The 26474-nt window shown below is 46.2% G+C and overlaps 1 protein-coding gene across 1 annotated transcript in view; it reads left to right on the forward strand.

Moving 5' to 3' along the window:
- Window positions 1-26474, forward strand: part of ITPR1 (inositol 1,4,5-trisphosphate receptor type 1) — a 311270-nt gene that overhangs the window by 142223 nt on the left and 142573 nt on the right. The window contains exons 13-30 of the mRNA XM_081276065.1: window positions 542-696; window positions 5825-5924; window positions 6925-7085; window positions 7708-7849; window positions 9118-9276; window positions 11596-11768; window positions 12722-12841; window positions 13980-14174; window positions 15955-16206; window positions 16893-17034; window positions 17743-17896; window positions 18978-19165; window positions 21272-21410; window positions 22044-22102; window positions 22924-23085; window positions 23175-23345; window positions 23811-23873; window positions 25243-25380. Of these exons, the coding sequence (XP_081132191.1) occupies window positions 542-696; window positions 5825-5924; window positions 6925-7085; window positions 7708-7849; window positions 9118-9276; window positions 11596-11768; window positions 12722-12841; window positions 13980-14174; window positions 15955-16206; window positions 16893-17034; window positions 17743-17896; window positions 18978-19165; window positions 21272-21410; window positions 22044-22102; window positions 22924-23085; window positions 23175-23345; window positions 23811-23873; window positions 25243-25380 (2673 nt within the window). The remainder of the gene's footprint in view (window positions 1-541; window positions 697-5824; window positions 5925-6924; window positions 7086-7707; window positions 7850-9117; window positions 9277-11595; window positions 11769-12721; window positions 12842-13979; window positions 14175-15954; window positions 16207-16892; window positions 17035-17742; window positions 17897-18977; window positions 19166-21271; window positions 21411-22043; window positions 22103-22923; window positions 23086-23174; window positions 23346-23810; window positions 23874-25242; window positions 25381-26474) is intronic.

Consider the following 26474-nt stretch of genomic DNA (forward strand, 5'->3'; position numbering starts at 1 on the left):
AGTCCCAGCAGTCCCCCAGTTAATTGCACATAGTATTTTTCAGGGCTCGTGACTTCATATGTATATAATTTTTGGTTGTGATTAAGCCACATTGGGATTGCTGCTTATGAACACTTGGATTCAGGTTTCATTGTATTTTCTCTCCTGGGAAGCAGCTGTTCTGTGTAGTTGGGAGACACCTGTCACTATAGATCAGCAACTGTGAATGACTAAATCCACCAGATAGTTTCCTCAAAGTGCATTCCCTGTCCCCAGCTGCCGCAGGTGGGCAGCTCTCTCAAGATCTTTACCTCTCTCTTTCCATGGAGATTATTGTCGCCCCCTTCACGTGAATGTCTTTATTGCAATGCGACGAGGTAGAGAGCCAGTGTTCTCCTCTCAGGTGGCTGATGATCACCTTTCAGGACTGCTCTGAACCTGGTCCTCCTGCTGGCTGCCACCGTTCCATTCACTGTGTCCCTCCTGCTCCCGTGGACCCAGGAATGGTTATGGTGAGGGCTTTGGCATACGCAGGTCTTCATTGGATGACTTTGACCCACAGGTGGACCCCGATCAGGACGCCTCCCGAAGCAGGTTGCGGAATGCCCAGGAGAAGATGGTCTACTCCCTGGTCTCTGTGCCTGAAGGCAATGACATCTCCTCCATTTTTGAGCTTGACCCCACCACGCTCCGTGGAGGTGACAGCCTTGTCCCAAGGTATGATTTAAGTGTTGCTTAATCAAACAAGAGGATGGGGGAGGCGGGGTCAAGGCAACCGGGCCATGCTTCTTGGAATCCAAATCCTAATGGCCTTTTCTTTAAGCCTTTATAAAGGATTCGGACTGGCCGCCTCAATAGGGCACCTGATTTTCAAATGGTCAGCAGTGGTAAGTTCTCCATGGTTGGATAAGTTTATCATCTGTAGGTAACAAGCCAGACCTTAACCCTTAGTGGCACATTATTGCCTAAGTTCCTCTCTCCCTCCTTCCCCATACCTGGGCCACCTCTTGATCAACTGAATAAAAACTTGAAATTTTAGAAGACAAACTACTAAAATTCACTTTGTGTGTCGTTAAGTTTTACCCAAAGTAGTGAGAAGTTAGATCAGCATTCTTTGAATCTTCGATTTAACTCTTGTCTTTGTTGCCTAAGAATGCATTTTTTATTAGGTTTCTTACTAGGGCATTTTAACTAGGTATAATAGCAGGTGTCATTGTGACCCGTTCATACTTGTGTGTAACATAATTTGTTCCGTTTCATGCCCAAATACTCCCCTTTTCTTCCCCCCACCCTGCCCCCTTCCTCTCCTCTCCTGGTCTCCCTCCTAGTTATTTATTTTTAATTGGTGCATTATAATTACACATAAAGTGGGATTCATTATGATACATTCATGCATGCACATGGCACAGTTTGTTGACAATTTATTTTTAAATAACTGAACTATAGATGGGACAAAAGCCTATTCTTAAGGTGAACAGCAATATTATTACTCATAGCTAACATTTATTGAACACTAAATACATGGCCGGCACAATGCTGAGTATGTAACTTACATAATTTTGTCACTGCAAGAAATTCTGCCAGGTGTAGTGTCCACACTTTATCTATAAAGCAACTTGTTGCACATCAGAGAGTCTCATAGGAGAACCCAGATCTTACATGTCTATGGCAGGGTCGTGGGGACAGCCCCTCTAAGTCTTCAGCGCAAGATTGGTGGGTGGGAATGTCCCTGGTGCTGGTGGGCTCTACGTCGGGCTCTCTCACTGAGTAGTTCTTGGTGTTTCCTTCCTCATGGATGCATTGTAGCTCTCCTGCTCAAGGAAGCTAACAACCACAGCTTGGGTGGCATCAAGATTCAGCTTGTTGTAGGTTTGATTTGCATTTCTCTGATGGTTGATGATGTCTATCATCTTTCCATGGGTTTGGCTACTGGTATGTCTTCTTTGAAGAAATATCTGTTTGGATCTTTTGCTTTTTTTTTGAGGGGGGGTGACAGGTACTGGAGATTGAACTCTCAGGAGCACTCGACCACTGAGCCCCATCCCCGGCCCTATTTTGTATTTTATTTAGAGACAGGGTCTCACCAAGTTACTTAGCACCTCGCTGTTGCTGAGGCTGGCTTTGAACCTTCGATCCTCCTGCCTCTGCCCCCCCTGAGCTGCTGGGATTACAGGTGTGCACCACCGTGCCCGCCCTTTGCTATTCTTTTATATTTAACAACTTCAAGTTTTATGTCTTTATCATTGAGTGATAGGCATTCTTTATTCAGCTGCAAACACCTCATCAGATAAATGACTTGCAAATATTTTCTCCCATTTGTCTTTTTTATTTCCCTGATGCACGAGAGTTATAAATTTTGTATAAGTCCAATGTATCTGTTTTACTGAGCTCATGGTTTTGTTTTTGATACAAGTTCTCAAAAATCGATGGTAGTGTTTTCTTGTAACAGTTTTGCAGTTTTCATTCTTTGCACGTAGGTCTTTGATTCATTTTGAGGTCCTTTAAAGTGTCTTGGATGTAGGGTTTATTGCTTTTCAAAAGCTTCCTTTCTCATTGATGGCCTCCTTGTCACACCTGGATGGGTATTGGTCTGGAGAACCCACCTGCATTTCAGTTTAAGTGACTTTCTACATGTATCTTCAGTTCTGAAAGTTCTTTAAGGAGTTTTTCTTAGCATCTCAGAAGACAGGACAAAGATGTTCTTATTTTATGCTAAATGTGGAAGTTTGTGAGGGCAGAGAACAGAAGGGTATGTGTTCCATGGGAACCTTCTTCAGGGGTTCCCTTGGCGCAGGCAATGGGGAACCGGTTGGCCTGTCCCCCTGGGGGCTGGAAATCCCCATGATGGGGAGAGCACGAGTGTCTGTATCAGCTGACTGCGCAGTCTTGGCTAGTTGGTGTCCCCAGCCTCTGTGTTCCCTCCATTCTTTTCTGTCTGTTGGCTGACTTTCTTTGTAGACAGATGTCCTTAGACTGATTCTGGACTCAGAAGCCAAAGAAGGCTTGTGTTCAGCCCTGCAGGGGAAGCATCTGGCTTGGTCTACTCAACTGTTCACCTGTGGTCTTGGACTGGGTCTTGGCTCTTACATTTTTTCCTTCATTCTTGCCCTTGGCCTCCTACTTCAGAGCCAGAGGAGAACAAGGCCTCTTATTCATAGATTCCAAGAAAGACCTTTAGAAGGAGCATATTTATTTCTCTCCATTTTAAAGTCATGCTAAATTTTGCTTGAGGATCAGAAAGTATCAGGTTAAATGCATGAACATATGAGAGCTGTTAGTGGGAAGAGCATTTTGGTGGCAGTCACTGATTGAAAGAATCCTCTGAGCCAAAGTGAGAGGGTTAATGGCCAACCCTGGATATACTAAGCAAGATAATAAAATTGCAGCATGCATAAATCAGATGCATTCATGAGAGCATCTGCTTGGGCTTTTTTGTCCTGGCTCTCTTTCATATTTTTAAAAATATTTATTTGTTAGTTGTACTTGGACATAATACCTTTATCTTAATGTGGTGCTGAGGATTGAACCCAGGGCCTCAGTGCTCTGCTGCTGTGCCACAACCCCACCCCTCTTTCCTGGTTTTTGAGTTAAGGATTGGGAATGAGATTTTAGATTTTAAAAGAATCAATAGCATGCCCTTTGGGTCTTCAATGAAATCTGATCTAGAACTGTGTAGAATGTTACCAGCTAAAAGCTAAGCGCTGTTCTTTGGTTTTGCCTTGAAAATAAAGAAAATGAATTCAAGTCACTCAGAACAACAACAAAACATAAATAAATGCTGATCTCTTTGTTAAACATCTCGTTCCTGTCATTGAATTTATATTCATGCTCATCAGAGTAAATGCCACCCCGGTTTGCTCCTTCTGGCCTGGCTTGCAGGGTTTGGGGCAGCTCTGACGGCAGGCAGAGGGTTACACAGGTGTATGTCTGGTTTATCTGCTCCCCTGTCCCATGAATGTAGCTTGTCATTGTTCTAAACTCCTCTGGGTATAAATGATTTCCATTCTCCCTCTGGGCCCCTGTCCCAGCTCCAGCCGGTACAGAGAACTTTGTGCTTCTCTGGGTCCTCTCAGTGCCTCTGTCCAGTCCTCTAACTTCTAATCACTTGGTGTATATTCACCTTGTCTCCCTAAGGGGATGATGATAGGCTCTTGAAGTGCAAGAATTATGTCATATTTTTTCTGCTACATCTTCAGAAGAAAAGCATGGTAAACACGATTCACACTTGCTGTAGGAACAACAGCAGCAGTTTTGTAAACCCTGTGGAGAACAGAGAAGCAAGTAAAAATTACGTACAACTCAACCATTCAGAATTTATTACTTAAAATTTTGGTTCAGGTAGTTTTAGTGAGGTTCCTGGGCACACAGAGATGATTGTGATTTATCATAAGCTATTCTTGACTTTTGGGGGGATACTAGGAGTTGAACCCAGGGCGACACTCCCTGCCATTTTAATTTTATTTTTTTGAGACAATCTTGTGAAGTTGCTGAGACTGGACTCTGACTTGCAATCCTCCTGTCTCAGCCTCCAAGGATTACAGGCATGTACCCCTGTACCCAATACTTTTAACATTTTTTTTAACTTATAAATAACATGTTTTGCACATGTTTCCAAGTAAATAATCATCAATGACCATCATTTTAAGTAACTGTGTAGTATTCTCTTGCTGTACTATAATTAAGTCCTCCTTTCCTGAGGCATGAGATTGTTTATAGATTTGTGCTATGATACATAATGCTTTGTTGAATCATCTTTGGGCCACATTTTACACCTTAGCTATTATCTCTTAAGGGAGACATGTAAAATTGCCATTGTTAGATGAAAGGACAGGTACATGTTACACAAAGAGCCAGACTTTTCCCCAGTTTTACCTGGTTATACTCTCACCAACTCACCAACAGTGCACAGGAATGGGGTGTGGCTCAGTGGTAGAGCTCATGCTTAGCATGTGTGAGGCCCTGGGTTTCACCCCCAGCACCAAACAAAAAAATATACAAGAGAACTTATTTCCCTAAGCTCTTTTTGATACTAACTTTTATCTGTCTTTAAGATCTTTGAAATGTGATGGAATAAAATGGTATGTTGTCTTAATTTGAGAAAATTATATACTGCGAACGTTTAATGTAGAACTTCCTTGTTTATCAGTCATTTCTATTTTACTTTTGAATTACTGGTTTGTGTCCTTGTCCCATTTATATCAGGTTTTTCTTATTGATTTGTAGGAATTCTTTATATGTGTGGATTAGTTAATTACCTTTCTATGTTATGTGTTATCTTTCTTTGTTCAAAATACATACACGCATGCGTGCGCACACACACACAGCCTTCTACAGAAGATATAAAATTTATCCTTCTTTTAAAAATTTAGAGACTTTATACTTTATTACACACTTCAGAAAGCTTTCCTTCCCAAGATTAGCAAATAGTATTCATAATTTTCTTCCAGGAGTTTTGTGATTTCATTTCTTTCTTTATTGGCGTATATGGAAATCTCGGTTATTGCCTCTTGTGACAAGCACTAATAGATACTGAGTAAGAACTTCTTGCTGGTCTCTCACGTTCCATTTTTACTGAGATGTTTATTCACAGGGTACAATCTTATATTTAGAAATATAGACCGTTACGGTAACCCTAGAGTCCTTATGAATTATTTTCTCTTGTAAGTACATCAGACTGTGCGTGACTTGGACCAGAGCCAGGGACTCCTGAGTCCCTACTCTGCGATATGCAGGGAGAAAACCTGGGTGTCCCTTTCTCTCTTCAGAGAATGTGTTCTAGACCCAGGGCTGTGGAGTAAACCTAACTACTCTTGTCCCTAAACCCTTCTCTTTTATTGCCCTTTAGAAACTCCTATGTCCGGCTCAGACACCTGTGCACAAATACCTGGGTCCACAGCACAAACATTCCCATTGACAAGGAGGAGGAAAAGCCCGTGATGCTGAAGGTCAGTCCTGTGCTCAGCTGCCTCCCCTCTGCCCCGTGCTCCCTCCTGAAAGGGCTCCTTTGAGCACAGATGGAAATATGGAGCTGTGAAGTGGGCTCTTTTTTTTTTTTTTTTTAAGCTTTAACAAAAGCATGATTATAGCCAAACTTGAATATGATGAAAGAATTTTCTCTAAAGGACTTGGATGAAGCAAAGTCAGGGCTTTTGAAATAACCAGATCTTTTATTGATTTATTTGTTGGTTGATGGCTCCAGCCCCAGCAGTTGAACAATTGTCTGTAACTCATGTCTGTCTGAATGATAATTTTGGCGAGGGGAATGTTTGCTGTGGCTTGAGGTACCTCAGATATCCAGTTAATTTTCCTCAATATTTATTATTTCTTTATCTCTCTATGTATTTAATTTTATGCTTTTGTTTCTCAAAACTTCTCCCAGTCTCTTATTCCCTCTCCCCTCTTCTCCTGCCCCACAGCCTCCAGGTTCATACAGCATAAACACACTTGTCTTTAAAACATGGAAGCATGGTCTAACATAACTTTTTTGGGGGGTGGCGGTGATGGGGAAGGTGACTAGATTCTTTTTTCTTCTATTTGAGTCTTTTCAGCTTTCTAGAAAAGTTGAAAGAATGGCACAGTTGTCTATCATTATGGTACTCTGTAATTGGTATTAAAATCACCCACCATTTGTATTTTCTTTTTTTTCTGTAATAATAAACTTTTTTTTCTTTAATTTCAAGAATCTCATAGGCTTCCTTTGACAAGTGAAGCTGTAAACTGATAATAGTGCCCCTTTCCTACCTGAGTGGTCCCTACGATACGAGCTTTTAGAGACAGCTATTAGCCATTTGAAGTGCATCCTTCAAGATGTGCTCCTGAATCTCATTTAATTGCAAGATAGCTCCAAGTTGCTTGGATTGCCCGATACCTGCTCAATGAATTATCCACTTAATGCCTTACCTTCTCCACCCAAGATTGTCCCACAAAGACCATCTTGACTTTCAGATTGGCACCTCTCCCGTGAAGGAGGACAAGGAGGCGTTTGCCATAGTCCCAGTTTCTCCTGCTGAAGTTCGGGACCTGGACTTTGCCAACGACGCCAGCAAGGTGCTGGGTTCCATTGCTGGGAAGCTGGAGAAGGGCACCATCACCCAGAATGAGCGCAGGTGAGGGCCCCTGCGTATCCCCACCCCTGTGGATCCCAGAAATCCCCTGGGGAGTGAGAGGATGGTGGCTTCAAATAGCCATGTCTGTGGTGGCGGCTCTGAGTGTCCCTGGGTGGCTTCCATTTGTGATTCCCAGGAATAGGTCATTTTGCATTTGGTTTCTTGAGAGCTTCCACAATTGTGAAGAGCTCCCTCCTCCCGCTCTTTCTCCGCCCCCCTCCCTCCATCCTGGAATTACTTTACTAAATGTCAGGGGTTACTCTCATGGCTGATATTTTGTGAAGGTGGTCATCCTCTTATGGAAAACACTGCCTGGTTTAGGTGTCATTCATTCGAGTAAGTGGACCTGGCTGTGAAATTTTTTTAAGTATTTTTTTTTAGTTGTGGACACAATACCTTTATTTTATTTATGTTTCTATGTGGTGCTGAGGACCGAATCTAGTGCTTTACAAATGTCAGGCAAATGCTCTACCAGTGAGCCACCACCCCAGCCCTTGGTTGTGGATTTTAAGAAAACTGGAAAGAAGGGTCCTTTCCTGTCCAGGGGGTTGAGGAGGCCCAGGAGAAGCTTCCATCCTGTTAGAGGTTGAACACTGTCTCTCCTGGCCTCTTTCCTCCTAAGGTCTGTAACCAAGCTGCTGGAGGACTTGGTCTACTTTGTCACTGGTGGAACCAACTCTGGCCAGGATGTGCTTGAAGTGGTCTTCTCCAAGCCCAACAGAGAACGGCAGAAGCTGATGAGAGAACAGAATATTCTGAAGCAGGTGGGTGAGCTGTGGTGTAGCGGGGATTAGCTGTCTGCTTTCCATAGAGTGATCGGTGGTTGCAGGAAATACGGAGATGGTATCAACTTAAACATACTGGTGTAAAGACAAATTTGAGGCAGGAAAGTCCTGAATCCAGGATAGAATAAATATGTAGAAATACATACCAGTTCTCTTAAGTGGTTGGAGATTTGCTTACAGTCTTGTCTCGGGTGTTGCTGGCTTATAGAGCCAAAAGAGAAATGCACTAGTTGCAAGCCCCAAAGTTCTTCCTGGGAACTAGGCATTTGGAAGTCCTTTTCCTTTGGGTCTGTGATAGACAAAATTCATGTTTAAACAAGGATTTTCAATCCAAGAATAAATTATATCCAGCTGTTTCAAGTGTTGAGTAGACAAATTAGACATCTGGCTTACTGCCAACACTCAGTTCCACAACAGCAGTTCCTTGAGGAGCCAAGGCAGTGTGATTCAGTGGCAGGAGATTTCAGCGATCTCTACGTAGGCCACCGGGATTCCAGATGGACAGTTATCTGCTCTCTTCCCTCTAGCACCCTTGTGTTGCAGGGATTATGAGAAGACAGAATCTTACTTTCATCATGATCTATACTGCTAAGAAGTATCTACCTAGATCAAATTAAGAATAAAGAAAGACTATGTTCACCTCCGTCACGTTGAGTACAATTATGGAGGCATCCAAATGAAGCATCTTTGAAAAAATGCTCTGAGGTTTTATAAGATGGAATCTATTTATAGCCTGAGCTGTGAGGGGGTTTATTAATTACATCTCATCCGGAATTCTGATTGGTGCAGTAAAGGTCAACCTGTCTTATAAGAAAGGGACCAGACAGAGTCTCAGGAAGCAAGGGCAATGGCGTCACAGATGGTTACAAAGGCTAGTGAGTTTCCCAGAAGGTACAGGTCAGCTGTTTCCCAAGATCAGCATGTACCTGGGTGGAGACCTGCAGACACCTGGGTTCAGAAGCCGTCCTGGAGGTGCGTCTGAAATCTATATGGGCAGCCTCTGCCCTTCACTTCCTTGCTCTCAGCAGTGTCCTCTCATGCCTGTGAGGACCAGGAAGGGATGCTGACTGAGCCCCTGATGTCAGTTGACGTACTGAATGCAGGTCTCAGGCTGTTGACTTGCTGGGGTGGGAAAGCTCTCTGATGGGATGGATGCAGGTGTCCCGAGGTTGTATCTCTTCCAGACGGAGGGCTTGCTCCTGCCAAGCATCCAGTGAGCAGTCTGTATTCTTGATTTTCACATGCAGATCTTCAAGCTGCTGCAGGCCCCATTCACAGACTGTGGGGATGGCCCCATGCTTCGCCTGGAGGAACTGGGGGACCAGCGGCATGCTCCTTTCAGACACATCTGCCGGCTCTGCTACCGGGTCCTGCGACATTCGCAGCAAGACTACAGAAAGAACCAGGTGGGGGTCAAGGGTGATGGGAAGCGACTGTCTCCTCCCTGGAGTTCATGTGCCTTGCTCAGCAGCACAGGTGGTTTGCAAGCCTGGGGAGAAGATGTATTATAGAATCCTTAAGAAAGACACTGGGGAAACATCATATGGTGCCACCAAAATAGGTCCAATTATGAAAATGAAAAGAATAAGAAATTTAAAAAAATTAAGAGGTACCAGAAATTCCCCTTTCAGTGAGATTTCTGATTTTGAAACTGATAGGACATTTATGGTATTTTTTTTTTTTATGGCATATTCCCTTCCCTGAAGGGTGAGTGGTAAAGTGATTATAAGTACAGTGGAATCTTGCCTTTTTACTGCCTTCTAGATCCTGTATCTCTGTTAATAAGTTTTTTTAGTTTGGTTCCAGCTCATGTTCTATGATATCCTAAGCTATTAACTATAACTACAACCATATATGTGTGTGTGTGTGTGTGTGTGTGTTTGTGTCTATGTATACATAATACAATATATTCTCCCCATGAAATAAATGGGGTGACTTCTTGGAGTGGCATTCCAAAAAACACTGAGATCCAATGAAACTGAGAACTCTGTGGCTACGTCATTGATTCTATACCAGGGGTCATTGTGAGCCCAAGAAGCACCTGGCATGCCTGGAGACACTTGTGTGACAGTTACAGCTGGGGAGTGTTACTGTCATCCAGTAGGTAGAGGTCAGGATGGTATACGATATTCAGGACAGCCCTCTGCAGTAACAAGTTATCTCGCCCCAGATGTTGATAGTGCTGAGATTAAAGCCTGGTGCAGTGACAGATGCCTGTAATCCAGTGATTTGGGAGCTGAGGCAAGAGGATAGTGAATTGAGGTCATCCTCGAACACTTTGCAAGACCCTGTCTCAAAACTAAACACAAGGTGTAGCTCAGTGGTAAAGATCCTTGGGGTTCAATCCCCAGTACCGAAACCAGAATAATAGCAGTAGTAATAATAATAATACTGAAATTAAGAAAGCCTGCTCTGTGTACAATACTATAGATGGAGATCTTACTCTGCTTCTCTCTCATTCTTGGGAGGAGGATTCTGCAGGCCTCATCGTGTCTGCCAGGACATGTTGCTTGTTTGCGAGGAAACTAAACTAGTCCCTCTTGGTGCTGCTGAAGTGGATGTCTTTCCTTAGTGGTTTATGGATCCTGTGAAAGTTGGCAGAGCTGTATCTCTGAAGGCCAGTGAATTCCCAAACATGTACTCTTATTGAGTATATGTGGCCCACGGCCACCATGCTAATCCTGAATTGCCCCCAAGATGTAAGAACTAATAAAAAATAAAGCCAGTTTGAAGAGTCACTTGAACTTGGAGCATGCAATCTTTTTTATTGTAATTTTTTAATTGGAAAACAAATATACAACTTGGAATGGATTCGAGGCAAATTATACCATAGCAAACAGTCTTTTTTGGGCAGGGAGCTGTTTTTGAATAAAAGCAAACAACGATTTGCAACAGGTTCCTTGAGTGCACAGATATTTTTTATGGAATGTGATGTGTGAGCCCAAAGAAAGAAGGCCAAAGATGGGCTTGTTTATTTATTAATAGGAAGTAGCCTATTAATATGATCAATTGGCTTAGATATTCCCAACTTTCTTCTATTCATTGACTTTAAAAATGAATTTCTTGCCAGACGTGGTTGCACACACCTGTAATCCCAGTGGCTCAGGAGACTAAAGCAGGAGGATTGCAAGTTCAAAGCCAGCCTCAGCAATTTAGCGAGGGTCTAAGCAACTCAGTGAGACCTGTATCAAAATGAAAAATATAAAAGAGCTGGGGATGTTGGCTCAGTGGTTAAGTACCCCTGGGTTCAATCCCTGGTACCATAAAAATAATAATTATTATCTCCACCCTCCCGCCCCATGTAAGCAAAATATGGTAACACGATTCCAAATGTCTAGATAGGCTTTGTCGGTATTAATTCAACAGCACACAGAGAAACAAGGCACAGTTAAGTCCTGTTGAATTAGTACTGAACACAGAACTGAATAATAACTTTTGACCTTGTGGAAAAATAAGTCATCTGATTAAAATTTATACCATATACTTCAAAAATCCACATGTAAATACAAGGAGTTTTGATTAATGATATCTGTGGGGCAGGTTTAGTAAAATAAGGGGTGCCAGGGAGTTGGCAGCTGTTGCCCCAGGACAGAAAGCTGTGGAAGGTGGCCCCTAGGATCTGCCTGCTAAGGGGTACTTCTCTTCCGGGGGTGCTGCTGCTGTCCTGTTACATGGGAGCCACACTGTCAATCATTCTGCTGACCTTTCTTTTCTGCCCCTTACAGGAGTACATAGCCAAGCAGTTCGGCTTCATGCAGAAGCAGATCGGCTATGATGTACTGGCTGAGGACACCATTACTGCCCTGCTCCACAATAACCGGAAACTCCTGGAGAAGCACATCACAGCGGCCGAGATCGACACGTTCGTCAGTCTGGTGCGAAAGAACAGGGAGCCCAGGTGAGGTGCTAGCGGGGTGGATGGGGAGGTGTCTGGGCATCTCAGGTACGGGTTGGTGCTTTTACCGGGCTCGCTGTTCTGGGGGCTGCCAGTGGCAGGTTTTAGTTAGGCACGTCTCAGGTGGCTGTGGATGATTGGCAGGGATGCAGTAGTGGATGAGGTACCAGGTGGGATCCTAGCTCCCAACATCTTTCCCTGTTGGGGGACCGTGGCTTTCCTCCCCAGTTTTAATTCCCTCACCTGCTCAACATGTAGTTATGAAAATCAGACACAAGTAACTATTCGTGAAGAGAGGTTAGCCTGTAATGGATGCAGAGTAAACTGTAATTACGGTTGGCCACTCATTTCCTTTTTGGCACCCTATGAATACCAGGCAGATCCCACCCCCAGGATATCATCAGTAAGTCTTTTGCAAACGCAGCCGTTGCTGCTGTTACGAGTGCCCCCACTGGAGAGCTGCTTAGGGCTGCTAGAGAACATGACTGCACCCATAAAAACAACCCGCATCTCACAGGGCTGCTGGGGGCCAGGAGGGGAGCCCAGGAGGCACTTCCCGTACCCACAGGATGGAGCTCTGGAATTAAACCTCCTTTTCTGTAGATAGGAAAACTGAAGTATAATGAGGTTAAGTGATTTTTCCAAATGACAGTCCCTATCAGCACAGTGAGTCAGCACCCCGGCCAGCCCAACCACTCAGGCTCTCACCACCTCTTCCTGATGTGGACTCTTTCTCCTGCTTTCCTCCTCCTCATTTTGGCCTGATCGCCTCTTCCTTGGCCATAATCACTGCCATCTCTCTTCTTTGACTCCTTTGTTCCTTCATCCGGGGTTCTGGTGGTGCCGTGGTCACAGGCACCCTGGCCTCCGTGTGGGAACTACCCACCTGAGGAGGAATCAACCCCTCCCGCCAAGCCCCTGCTCTCTCTCCAATTCTGTTTTCCGTCTCTGGTTAGGTTCCTGGATTATCTCTCTGACCTCTGCGTGTCCATGAACAAATCCATCCCAGTGACGCAGGAGCTGATCTGCAAAGCTGTGCTGAATCCCACCAACGCCGACATCCTGATTGAGACCAAGTGAGTCGGAGCTGGGGCTTAGGGTCAAGTGGAGGAAGGGGTGTGTGGGTGGACGGGGAGGCTCCGTGGAGGTTTGTGCCCCTTCATTTCTTGAGTCAGTCTGAGTCAGGCTGGCCGCCTTTCACTCTTCACTTTGCAGCTCTTCTCTGGGGGGGGGGGGTGCATTTGAGTTTGTGGGGTGGCTTCTCTGCAGATTTCGAAGCGTCCTGGCTTAAACATCATGTAAGCTCATTGGGGAGCACTAGACAGATGCTAGTTTAATTTTAAGAGGTGAAAATTCTTGAAGTGGGATGAGCAATTAAAAATTTTAAAGGATATCATTAATATTCAGTGTAAACATGAAATCAGTATTGAGAAGAGTTTTAAATGATCACTATTCACAAGTGTTCATTGGTCCATAGATGTTCTAGGTATGGCAGTAGTTTGTCTTAGGAAGAAAGCAGGCTTTTTTTTTTTTTTTTTTGGTCTTTTTCCTATATTTTACAAAGCAGTTTTTCTGGTAAGTATAATGCAATAGCGTGGATAGTCTTTTATTTATTTATTGTACCAGGGATTGAACTCGGGCATTTAACCTCTGAGCTATACCTTCAACCCTCCTTTTTTTTTTTTTTTTTAATTTGAGACAGCGTCTTGCTAAGTGACTTAGGGCTTTACTAAGTTTCTCAGGCTAGCCTCTAACTTGCAATCCTTCTGTCTCAGCCTCCTGAGTCTCTGGGATTACAGGCATGCAGCACCGTGCCCAGCGTGGGTAGTCTTAAAAACTGTGTATTTTTTGTTTCTTATGCATAACTTACCATGGGGCTTGGATTAATGCAGTTTTTTAGCTTCTCTGGGGCTGGGTAATTCTTTGCGGTGGGGGATTTCCAGTGTGTTGTGGGATGTTTAGCAGTGTTCCTGACTTCTACCCATTAGATGTCAGTACAACCCCTCTCTTTCAGTGTGACAACCCAGATAGTCTCCAGACATTTACAGGGGTCCACTGGAGAAGCAGAACCACCTAGTTGAGAAAGAGGTGGAGGTTCTGCTCCATGTGGCTCTGCTGGAGGGAGGATAAAATACGAAGCTGCTTCATGTGTGTAATGGAGCTGGATTTCAAAGGATTTCAGAAATAATGCCTTCCCCTTCTCCCTATCTCTAGGCTGGTTCTCTCTCGTTTTGAATTCGAAGGCGTCTCCACCGGGGAAAATGCTCTGGAGGCCGGGGAGGACGAGGAGGAGGTGTGGCTGTTCTGGAGAGACAGCAACAAAGAGATTCGCAGTAAGAGCGTCAGGGAGTTGGCGCAGGATGCCAAGGAAGGGCAGAAGGAGGATCGCGATGTCCTCAGCTACTACAGGTGCGAGGGAGACGTAGGGGGCTCGACTGGAATATGCTGCTTGCTTGTTGGTTGCTCCAGGGAGTCACCAGGCTGCTTGCTCTGGGAGATCGCCCAGCAGAAAGACAGAGGTGGTGTTTTCAATTTAAGAGCATAAGCTGGGCCTGGTGATACACCCTGATAGCCCAGCAGCTTGGGAGGCTGAGGCAGGAGGATCACAAGTTCAAAACTAGCCTCAGCAACTTAGGACCTTGCTAAGTTGCTTAGAGCCTTGCTATCTATATATAAAACACAACAGAGCTGGGATGTGGCTCAGTGGTTAAGTGTCCCCAGGTTCAGTCCCTGGTACAAAAAAAAAAAAAAAAAAACAAACAACAATTTGCAAGCATATGATCTCCTGAATACGTAATTCATTGATAGCGGGGCATGCTGGGGTCACAAGTAGGAGGAAGGCTTGCGAGGGCCTGTCAGGGCCTGGGATCACCCTTCATCAGCATTTATCAGTGAAGGCTGCATGTATTGTGGTAGTTAAGTGTCAATCTGTGTGGGTTCAGATCCTGACCTATGTTCTTACTAGTTTTCTGACATTGACCAAGATTGACTTCATCCTCCAGTTTCTTTATCTGCAGAATAGTGGTGATTGTATACCCACCTTTTGGAATGATTACAGACCGAGCTAGACAATGACCCCATGTGTGCACATATCTCTGCATTACTATATCTATTTGTACACCTCTGTGAGAGTACGGAATGAAAACTGTGAACATTCCTTCTCCTGAATCTGAAATTGAAATCGGAAACTTCAAACCCCGACATGACGCTCGGAAGGTTTCAGATTTCGGAGCCTCTCAGACTTTCAGATCAGTATAGACTGCAGGTCTTCCCAAGTCTGGAAAACTCCAAGGCCTGAAACTCTGCTCCTGAGCATTTCCAACAAGGGATGCGTGACCTTTGCTTCCAAATTCTTACAACACTGCGGGGTCTGTTCTAGCCGTCACCCTTCCTGTGATCATAACTCCCCTACTCTCGTCATTCCTGGGGTGTTTCCTGTTGGTACATGCCCACTGCCACCAGTCTCCACCTCTGTGTCATCTCCCCAGCTCTGAGGCTTCTCGCCCTGCCTCCTGAGGGGAAAGGAAGGAAACAGGAGGGAAGTAACTCAGTAGATACTTCTAAGAGGGAGAGAGAAGAAAGTAGTGCTTCTAGTATTTTTCTAATAAAATAAATAAAACTTAGCAGTTAAAATGTCTTTTCTTACCTCAAGCATTCCAGTTTCTTCCCTCCCATTGTACATGATATTCATCCCTTCAATTTCTACTACATCCATATGCCCCATAAATCACATAGTTTTCCCTTATTAAAATTTCATATAAATTATACCCTACACCAGGTATCCTTCTAAAACTGGCCTTGATCATTCAGTATTGTTTCTGAAACGTATCTGCGTTAATAGAGGCAGACAGTTTAATTTTGAGTTAGGTGGTATTCTCTTTTATTAATGTACCATCCAAGAGAACCATCGAAGGCCTAGCCATGTTCCTCTGATTATCTTATAAAACATTTCAGGGTAAAATGGAATCAAGTTACGACATGATTGCCCTAGCACGGCTGGACTCGTGAGACGGTTGGCTGTCTCCCCTGGCTCTCTGGCGTAGCATGAACTTTGTTTTATTACAGGAGCCAAAGTTGGGTGTAGAAGAGTCACATGGGGGTGTGGGTGTAAGTTCAGATGGCCAAATGTGCCCCCAGGGAAACAGGGCCTGCCTGGAGTGCCAACCCGATGCCCCTTTTCTTTCCTCAGGTATCAGCTGAACCTCTTTGCTAGGATGTGTCTGGACCGCCAGTACCTGGCCATCAACGAGATATCAGGCCAGCTGGATGTGGACCTCATCCTTCGCTGTATGTCTGACGAGAACCTGCCCTACGACCTGCGAGCCTCCTTCTGCCGTCTCATGCTCCACATGCATGTGGACAGAGACCCCCAGGAGCAAGTCACTCCCGTGAAATACGCCCGCCTCTGGTCCGAGATCCCCTCGGAGATCGCCATTGATGAGTGAGTCTGGCTCCTTCCTGTGGAGACCCCCAAACCTCGTGTTTATAATGTTCGGTGCAACAATAGCCAAGCCACGTGTGATTTCTACTGAATCATGGAAGAAAGATGAAGTTTTTATTTATCTATTTTTTGGCATTGTTCAATTTAAAGTGAAATCATTTGCTTGGCAAATATTATTTCATTCCTTAAAGTAAGAGATGGCCAGGCACAATGCTATATGCCTATAAATCCCAGCAGTTCAAGAGGCTGACGAAGGAGGATCTCAAGTTCAAGGCCAGTCTCAGCAACTTAGCAGATCTAAGCAACTTCGTGAAACCCCGTCTCAAAAAATAAAAAGGGTTGGGGATGTGGCTCAGTGGTTAAGTGTCCCTGGGTACAGTCCCCTGAAAAAGATGGCATGATTGTGTTTTATACCTTTCGTGTATCTCTAATAATCTCTACATTTGAATGTGTACTGTGTGTTAAGATCAAGGAATATTAGTGAAGAAGCTGGACACCTTATTTCTATGCTAGTGGGGAGGACGGGAGAACAAGGTCAGTGACTGATGTGTATGTGGTGACATGTGCTGAGGAGGAAGAGGAGAACCAGGGTGCAGGGATACAAAGTGTCGGGGATGTTGACTTTGGGGCCGAGCGGCCTGGGCACAGCGTGACACGGTGTTCCCTTCCCCTGTCCCTCCTTGCAGCTATGACAGTAGTGGAGCATCCCGAGATGAAATCAAGGAGAGGTTTGCTCAGACCATGGAGTTTGTAGAGGAGTATTTACGGGACGTGGTTTGCCAGAGGTTTCCGTTTTCTGATAAGGAGAAGAATAAGCTTACGTTTGAGGTAACGCACGATGTGACCTGTGTGTTTTAGTTCCTTTTTCAGTGGTCATGAAGAACGTTTTACGGCAACGGGGCAGATATAAAATATGTTAGTAAGTGGTGATTTTTGTCATGATGCTCTGATTGGTGTCATCAAAAAGAATTTCCACTCAGTTTTGTTCCAGCCTAAAACAGAACCAACACCAGTCATGTGGCTCAAGGAGGCTCTTGGAAGAAACGCAGGAAGATAGTTGGGTCATGCAAAATGACAGAATGTGACGTGCACTCCGTATTCGTGTTAAAAATGTCAGGGAGAAACACACTGTGCTTGGGATCTGCCATAGATTAATCCTTTGAGGAACATAAAACCTTATTACCTTTAACTTAAAATGTCTCTGGGACCACTTCCGCCTTTTGGGGGTTGTATTTCTGAGGATTGCAGTGGTGGTATTTGTGTCCATGTTGGTATTACTTGGTTTGCTCAGTGTTAGCCTGGGGAAGCTGCACACACTTGGTGACTAGGACAATTTTATTAACTAGTCATCAGAGCAAATGAGCAGATTTGCAGGGTTCTGTTTCTCATTTACTCATTAACAGAGACTGTAAAGGAAATACCTGGCTTCTCTTACCATGAGGAAGGTCAGGTCTCTCGTCTATTACTAACTAGTCGACCTCAGGTGGAGCAGGAGGGTGCTGTTCCTCTAACGCCACCTTCTTTCGCCCACGGTAGGTTGTCAACTTAGCCAGGAACCTCATATACTTTGGTTTCTACAACTTTTCTGACCTCCTGCGGCTGACCAAGATCCTCCTCGCCATCTTAGACTGTGTGCATGTGACGACCATTTTCCCCATCAGCAAGATGGCGAAAGGAGAAGAGAATAAAGGTAACGATGATGTGGAGAAGCTGAAGAGTGAGTATCTGATGGTGCCTGTACATCTGAGATGCCCTCCCAGCCTTCCCTGTCCCCGTCACGTGCTTCCCCCGCTCCATTCCTTCCGCTCTTCATCATGAACATTCTCAAATGTTAAGAAAAGTCCCAGGGACCGTTGTGTGAATTCCCACACCCCTGGCGTTGAGTCTCATGATTAGTGTTTTGGGGTCTCTCCTGTGCATTCACCTGTGAGAGCCTGTGTCCACTTTGTGGAACCATTGGAAAGTCACCTGGCATTTTCAGTGTTTAGTTCTCAAAAACATACGTGTCCTCGTTTGTTTGTGATGTTCTTGGACCCTGGATGGTAATAGTTGCACATGAAACATGATCCAGGCTTGTGTCTTGGTATCTGTTTCCACTTTGTGAATACGAAAACCCCCCTTTATATGCTTATTTCTTCCTCGGTTGTAGGAAGAAACATAGTGAGCACAGAGTCGGTCTCATTTTTCAACTGGTTTTCTGTATGTGTCTCCTGCTCTTTGTTAAGCCCTGTGCTGTAGCCATTTTGCATGCATAATAATGCTATTTAATTCTGTTGTTGAGCTCTTATTCTGCTTTAAGGATTGGGGTGTAGCTTAGGGATAGAATTCCTAGCTTGCACTAGGTCCTGGGTTTGATTCTCAGCACCACACACACACACACACAAAGATTTCTCATTTATATGTGAGAAAACTGAGGGATGATATGATGTCCCCATGATCAAGCTGCCTTTGAGAGCAGTGCCAGGTTTTGTGCCTGGTTGGAGCTGAGATCGTAAGTACTTTGCACATTAACAAGCACATATGTTGCTGAGGAATAAAACCTTGGGGTGAATTCATATCACCCACGGGGGCTAACAAAACCCAAGTTCTTTCCACTGTTCTCAGAAGTCTTCAGCTTTGGGGTGGGCACCCACCTTTTCGGGTTCCTGGGGTCCCGAGAGTGTTTTGGAAGGGGCCAGGTTAAAGGACCTGTTCAGAGCACCCCTGCCCCTTGCCAGGTGCTCAGGGAACTCTGCAGAGGTCTGACCCAGGTCTGTCCTGGCCCTTCCCAGGCAGTAACGTGATGAGGTCCATCCACGGAGTCGGGGAGCTGATGACCCAGGTGGTGCTCCGGGGAGGTGGGTTTTTGCCCATGACCCCCATGGCCGCTGCCCCTGAAGGCAACGTGAAGCAGGCGGAGCCGGAGAAGGAGGACATCATGGTGATGGACACCAAGTTGAAGATCATCGAGATCCTGCAGGTATGGGAGGAGGGGCGGGAAGGTGCTCCCAGAGGCACTGTGTGCATCTGCCCTCTGCTCTGACGGAGTCCAAGGTGTTCTGAGAAGAAATGGGAAAGTCTCTTAGCTCAGCTCTCCCTTTGCTGTGGAGCTGACTCCTCGATTCCTTCACTGCCATCTCCTGCCCCTGCCCAGCACAGCCTTGTCCCTCCAGCCACACCGGGACTTGCTGCAGTCCCCTTAGCTTCCCAGGGTCACTGCCTCCCTGTCTCTGCCTGTTATGTCCCCTTGCCTTGGAATTCACTGATCCTCCTGCTCCAGGCTCCTGAGCTCCCTGTTGGGGATCCTAAATCCGTTCGGGGTTCCACTGATTTTGCGAACTTTCCTCTTTTCCTTATTCCCGCCATTTTTCTTGTATTCATTCATTCATTTGAAAAATATTTGAGCCCAAGCCAGTGCCAAGTCCCTTTAAGCACTGGGAAGCCTAACAATGAACCAAGTAGATTAAATTTCTGCTCCTAAGGAGCTCATTTGGATAGCAAGTGTAGGCATATATATATATATATTTTTAAAAATCAGTGCTCAGATGTTAAAATACAAAGGAGGGTCGGGGTGGTGTTCAGAATTGTGGGTAGCTGGGCTTTGGGGGACATTGTTTTTGATGGCATTATCAGAGAAGGCTTCTCCAGTGAGATGTCACTATCAGAGACTTCAATGAAATGAGGAGCTGCCCTTGCAGATATCCAGGAAGAGTCTGAAGACAAAGAGCAAATTCAAAGATCCTGAAGTGGGGGCAAGTGGGGGAACTGGTTGTTCAGGGACAGACGGGAGAGGGTGGCTCAGGTGGACGAAATGCCCGAAACGCTTTTGGATGTTACAAGTTCAACAGTGAGCAACTCAGGATGCCTTCTGTGTGTCTGCTCTAACCCAAACCTGCTCAGAGTCTTACCATTTGGAAGATGACTTTGTTCAGGAATGAAAATCACGTACAAGGAGCGGAAAGGGGGAGCACAGGCTCAGGGGTTTCAAGCTGTAGTGAAGCCAAGAGGGTCACAAACCCAGGACAGACCCTCCCCTGTGCACGGAGTCTCCGGCTTTTGCCTCTTCAAGGACCGTGCTCTTGGAATGGTTCCCGGCCTTTGTCAACAAGTTCTCCCTCATTCTGTGATGATTTCCATGTGCCATGCAAACTTGCTACAGTGTCACAACTTAAAAAAGATTACGGCAAAAATGAAATCCTTCTGTTACCAGCAGTTGCTCCTTGCCCATCTTCCTCCCTCTCTGTGCGTCTTTATAGCCAGCTCACCCACAAGAGTTCAGTGTGTTCACTCCTCCTGTCAGCCGCCCGGGTACCCCGTAACCCATTCATGCCGACAACTACAAGTTACCATCGTAGTGAGTTTTGAGGCTCTGGGAAGATACCAAGTGGGATGTACAGCAGTCATTTGGAAACTTAGACAGGGAGTCGGGAGGCAGGCCAAACAGCCCTGAAATGGGGTTAGGTTGCCAAGAGGGCTACCCAGAAACAAAGACAGTACGGAAGGAAGAACGTGAGCTCCTTCAGCAGAGCCAGGTGGCTGGTCTTTCTTTTTGACCTGAGCTGCCATCCTGGGAAAAGTGACTCTGCTGGCGTAGAGGGAACACAGGACATCCAAAAAAAAAAAAGGGAGCCCAGGGATCTGTTCCCCAAATCAGGGGAAACAGCCAGAAACATGTTGAAAATATAAACCAAGCTCATACTCAGTAGTAAAATGAAAACTGCTGTCAGGGCTCCAAAGCAGCCAACTTTACTCTCCCCTGTGTTCGGCCCAGAGGTGGCGGTTAGCAGTGGCTGAGAAGTCCTGCCTCACTGGGCGGAGCAGGGAGAGGGTGATGTAGCTGAGTGAGTTGCCGGATGCCGAAGCGCCCTAGAAACTAAGGTGATGTGAGCCCACTTGGTAGGTCCCGTGGAAGTTCTGTTGTTGTTAACATAACTTGAAATCTAAGCCAAGTATTTGCCTCGCTTGGTGCTTAAGGGAATTTGGTGCAGCTAATGCTGGGCCCTGCCCGAGCACAATGGCTTGGCGAGGGGCTGAAGGTGGCATGTTCATGTAACCAACCTGTTTCCGTTTCCTCTTCCATCTTTAGTTCATTTTGAATGTGAGGCTGGATTATAGGATCTCCTGCCTCCTGTGTATATTTAAGCGCGAGTTTGATGAAAGCAACTCCCAGACCTCGGAAACATCCTCTGGAAACAGCAGCCAAGAAGGGCCCAGTAACGTGCCAGGTTGGTGATCCCAGAGTGGGATTTTGGCCATAGAATGGGACCTGGGAAAACTAGAGATGCAAACTGTGTCTTCTAGAAAGGAGTGTACAGTGGGAGTGTTTTTGAGGACAACTGTACTTCAGAGACATGTACCTGAGACTGATTCTTTTGGGGCAGGAGAAATAATGGAAAGACCCCACATGGCTTCACTGAAGGATCTTATCTCCTCCTGTCTTGGGGACTTGAGACAGCCGAGGTTTCGGTGTTGTGGTTACCTACAAAGTCCCCATAAAACAGAATGATGAGAAAATAAATTTCCCAAGAAATGTCAGTGTCATGAGCAGTTTTACTCATATTGGAAGTTTTTTCCTGCCCAGGAAGTAGTGGAGACAGGTTAGGCAGAAGGTTGTGGTAGGAAAAAATCCCCTGCTAATCCCACGCTTCCTTGGGTGAGGTCACCACACTCCCCTTCAGCATGAAGAGAAGTGGCAGCAGTGAGGCTCTAGAGGGTGTCCCCTGGGTTAGCGTGGCCCCCCACCTGGGCAGTGGGTGATTCCGGAAGATGTGGGTTAGCCCCGCAGCTTTGCCCTGCTCACCTTTTGAGAGGTTCACCAGCCACGCACGTGTCTCAAGTTACGTTCTCTAACTTTTCAGGGGCTCTTGACTTTGAACACATCGAGGAGCAAGCGGAGGGCATCTTTGGAGGAAGGAAAGTGCACTTTCAGTTGCTGTGTCATAGGTGGGACCGGGAGGTGGAAGGCCACTCTTCTCCAGCTCCAAATGGCTTGTCCTCGGCCACATTAGTAGCTTCTTAATCTCTGGGCTCTGCCTGCTTTGCTGATCTCTGTGTTCTTAGTTCTCACATCACTGTGAGGTGGCCTGTGTGTGTTTCTTGCCCAGGACAGAAAGGATTTAAGGAGGTGTCCCCCCAAGTGCATACATCACAAGATCATGTTTAAATGAGAAAATTATGTTTAAGTGAGAAAATAGAAGCAAAAGAAACAGGAGACTCAAAACAGAGCTTCCAAACACCACAAGCTTCTTCACTGGTCATCCATGGTGTTAGCAATGCAGCAAAGAAACAGTCTGTCTGTTCCTTGTTCCTATTGTTGAATCCCTCCTAAAATATCACAGTACTCAGTTTTGAATGAAAATATTATTATTGTTGTTGTAAACGCATACACCTGCCAGCTTAGAATTTAGCATAAATACCCCATTCCATCATTCTTATAGTAACCCACATTGGGGGGATTCTTTGTTGATGCGTAATAGCCTCCTCCCAAAGCCTTGAGGATTCAAAAGCTTAGAGTTTCGTGTGGCTCAGGGGTTTAAAAAAAAAAAAAAAAGTTTGACAGTTAAACAGCCTACTGTCCCCTCCCCTCATGGGATAGTTGAAGGTGAAGTAAGTTTTTAGCACTGAAGGAGCTAAGTCCTGTGAAATGGGATAGAGGGTTGGAAACCTGTCCAGGCCGGGTATGAGTGAGGCCCCCAAGGCTCACTGGGCCTCTCCTCTCCTGTGTGCTCTTGCAGTGAGGAGAACACCCCACTGGACCTGGACGATCATGGCGGCCGGACCTTCCTCCGTGTCCTGCTCCACCTGACCATGCACGATTACCCGCCCCTGGTGTCTGGGGCCCTGCAGCTCCTCTTTCGGCACTTCAGTCAGAGGCAGGAGGTCCTCCAGGCCTTCAAGCAGGTAGCTCATGTGGCCAGCGGGTGTGTGGTGTGTGACTAGTGGACTGTGTCCATTAAGGCCCATGCCGCTGACGCACTGCACTCCTCAAGGTTCAACTGCTGGTCACCAGCCAGGATGTGGACAACTACAAACAGATCAAACAAGACCTGGATCAGTTGCGGTCCATCGTGGAAAAGTCTGAGCTCTGGGTTTACAAAGGGCAAGGCCCTGACGAGACCATGGATGGTGTGTCTGGTGAAAACGAACATAAGAAAACCGAGGTGAGAGAAGCACAGGTTAGGGCACCGGGCAGGTGGACGGGCCTCTCAAAGCAAGGACACTCCCTGTTGTCCTTGGATACAAATGCAGATTATAGCTGGGCTTCATTTGCAAAAGTTTTCCTTGTTAAGACACCAGGGTGGCAACTATTCTTCTAGGAAAAAAAGGTACAAAATCAAAGTTGACCTGCGTCTCTAGGCCACCCAGGGCCATGTAGGAGAGACCCGGATGTGGAGGGAATTAGCGCCATACTTCTCTTCCTGTCGCCCCAGAAATAAACCTATTCTGCAGCCAAGCCCTGGCATCCTCTTCCTGTTGAGTGTAGATGTCTTAGGGGCAGACCCACCATGGCTGTTGGACAATAGCACAGAACTCCTGTTCTTTGATGAAAGGTGGTGCTCACCCTAGCAATCCCATACTCGCCTGAGAGCTGTGCAAACCACAGTTGTGTTCCTTTTGGTCCCTAGGAGGGGAATAAGTCAGAAAAGCAAGAAAGCACCAGCAGCTACAACTACAGAGTGGTGAAAGAGGTAAGCCCTTGGCCTTCTCCCTTCTTTAATCCCCCGAAATAAAGGCAGAATGTTCTCTTTTTTTTCTTTTTAATTTTTCTTAGTTGTCAGTGGGCCTTCATTTATTTGTATGTGGTGCTGAGAATCAAACCCAGTGCCTCACACTGCTAGACAAGCCCTCTACCTCTGAGCCACGACCCCAGCCCCAGGACGTTCTCTTTGACATGTGGGTGCAAACACACAATAAGTGGGGAGGAGGTGAGAACAGACTTCACTGGATTAGACAGAGGGGAAGGAAGGGGGATGGGAATAGGGACGACAGTAGAATGAATGGACTTAACTTTCCTGTGTTCATACGTGAATACTCGAGCATTGAAGCTCCACTCCACATCACGTTAAACACCAGAATGGGAAGTTATCTGCCATGTGTGTATAATATGTCAAAATTCACTCTACTGTCGGGCTACTAAAAAGAACAAAATAAATTATTCTTTAGGGAGCTCTAGTTAGTGGTGGTCCAGTGGAAGGCAGGAACACCTGCACTTTCTTTTTCATGTAAAATTTAGCAGGAAGAAAGTAGAGCTCACGGGTCAAATGCTTTCAGCATCTGAGTTTGAACATGCCCTGCCATTTCTTGTGTGGTCTGTTCCTCGCCTCTCAGAGGTGCAGCCTTTTTATAGGCACCCCGTGTTCCTGAAACTTTGCAGTCAGATACAGGATTAGCTGGTGTGATCGTCAGGTGTGTGTCTCCGCACCATGGTACCCACCAGTGACAGCCACAGCTCTTTGGAAATCTTTGCATGAGGTGGTTCAGAGTTGGCAGGTTGGGGCCTTTGTGTTTTCGCACCCCAGAGCAAACTCTTCCCCCTTCTCGACCATTGAGGCCTGCTCATAGGATTGGCAGTGCTCTCTCTGAAACTGTCCCGCTTGCTCTTGAAGCCATAATTGGCTAATTCTGGAAGGCACATTCTTGATCTTGCATAGGTTTGGTTTAATGCAATTGACAGGGACGCTGCATACAGTGTGGTGTGGGTTTGCCCTGGTTTTTTTTTTGGGGGGGAGGGGGTGGCAGGGGACAGGAGTGGTACCAGGGATTGAACTTGGGGACACTCGACCACTGAGCCACATCCCCATCCTTATTTTGTATTTTATTTAGAGACAGGGTCTCACCGAGTTGCTTGGCGCCTCACTTTTTTGCTGAGGCTGACTTTAAACTCAGGATCCTCCTGTCTCAGCCTCCAGAGCCTCTGAGATTGCAGGCGTGCGCCACCATGCCTGGCTATTTGAGGTTTTTAATGTATTGTGGTCCCTTCCGCCTGCCTGCCCTGTGGTCTTCTTCTAATTTCTGAGGTGCTTTTTCTAATTTTCTGAGGTGCTTCTTTTCTCCCAGATTCTGATCCGGCTCAGCAAGCTCTGTGTGCAGGAGAGTGCCTCCGTGAAGAAGAGTAGGAAGCAGCAGCAGAGGCTGCTGCGGAACATGGGCGCCCATGCCGTGGTGCTGGAGCTGCTGCAGATCCCCTACGAGAAGGTGAACAGACCCCTGGCTCGGGGCTGCGCTCCCAGGGGGATTCCTCTAGCCCTTCAGATGGAAATCATCTGTGGAAACCCATGCAGCTCATGGGTTGTTGTGACTATAAGGCAGTTTCAGGTAGCTTGTATGAAACAGACCAGCCAGCTGCACCATTTTTAAGATTCTCTGATGGAAGAAGAGTCCATTTATTCTGATTCCCAAGCCACATTGCATAGATGTGTGTCTATCAGGGGTCAACCCTACACCTGCAATGGCCTGGGCCTCCGTGGTTTCATTTACAATACTGCGGCAGCAATGTAAGTGTCACAGGTTGCTGAATGCTGGTGGGAACATGGGACTTGCCCATCCTTGACATCTTCTGGGTGCGTGTTTGAAGTGAAGACACTTGGATTGAGTTTGGTTGCTATAGATTGTCCTTGTAGTGGATGGAGGTTGGGTTTAGGGAAGCAGGAGCCTAACTCCTTGGCATCTGGTTCGCTGCTGCTCAGGCCCTTGTGAAAGCATTCACTCCATCCTGCAAGAGCCAGTGGGGCTTCGTGCTGAGCCCATTTGACAGCAGAAACTGAGGCTTGTGCAGGTTCGGAGTCCAAGGGCCACAACTCAGGTGTGTCAAGTTCACCAGTGACTTCAGAGAGGCTGGCTTGCTGGTGAAGAGGCCCCTGAAGAGGGCTCACTGCCCATCGAGTGCTCGCAAGCTCTCTTGAGCTCTCATGGTCCTGCAGATGAGACGCGATGTCATCAGCCCACCTTAGATGAGGAGGTTCAGGGGGATACAGCTACCTATAGCAGGGCCAGCTCTGCTCCACCATGGAGTTGGGCCTGTTGCTGTGTTACATTCCAGAAAGTTCCTGCAGAGAACCCTCCCCCTCAGTCACAGGGACCTTGAGAATCAGCCAGGTCGGTCTCAGCTTTCAACAGCCTCAAGTCCAATGTAAGCTCAGTGCCCCAATAGGACAGTGCAGGCTGGAAAGTTTAACTTGCAGTTAACATGGGTCATCTGTCACTCAAAGTCTGGCTGCCCGGAGGACCAGAAGGGTGCTTCTGCCTCCGTGTGTGGGATTTTGCCAACCATAGCTGGGTCTCCTAATATC

Source organism: Spermophilus citellus, assembly GCF_964194105.1.
Source record: "Spermophilus citellus genome assembly, chromosome: 19".
NCBI classification, from domain to species: Eukaryota; Metazoa; Chordata; class Mammalia; order Rodentia; family Sciuridae; genus Spermophilus; species Spermophilus citellus.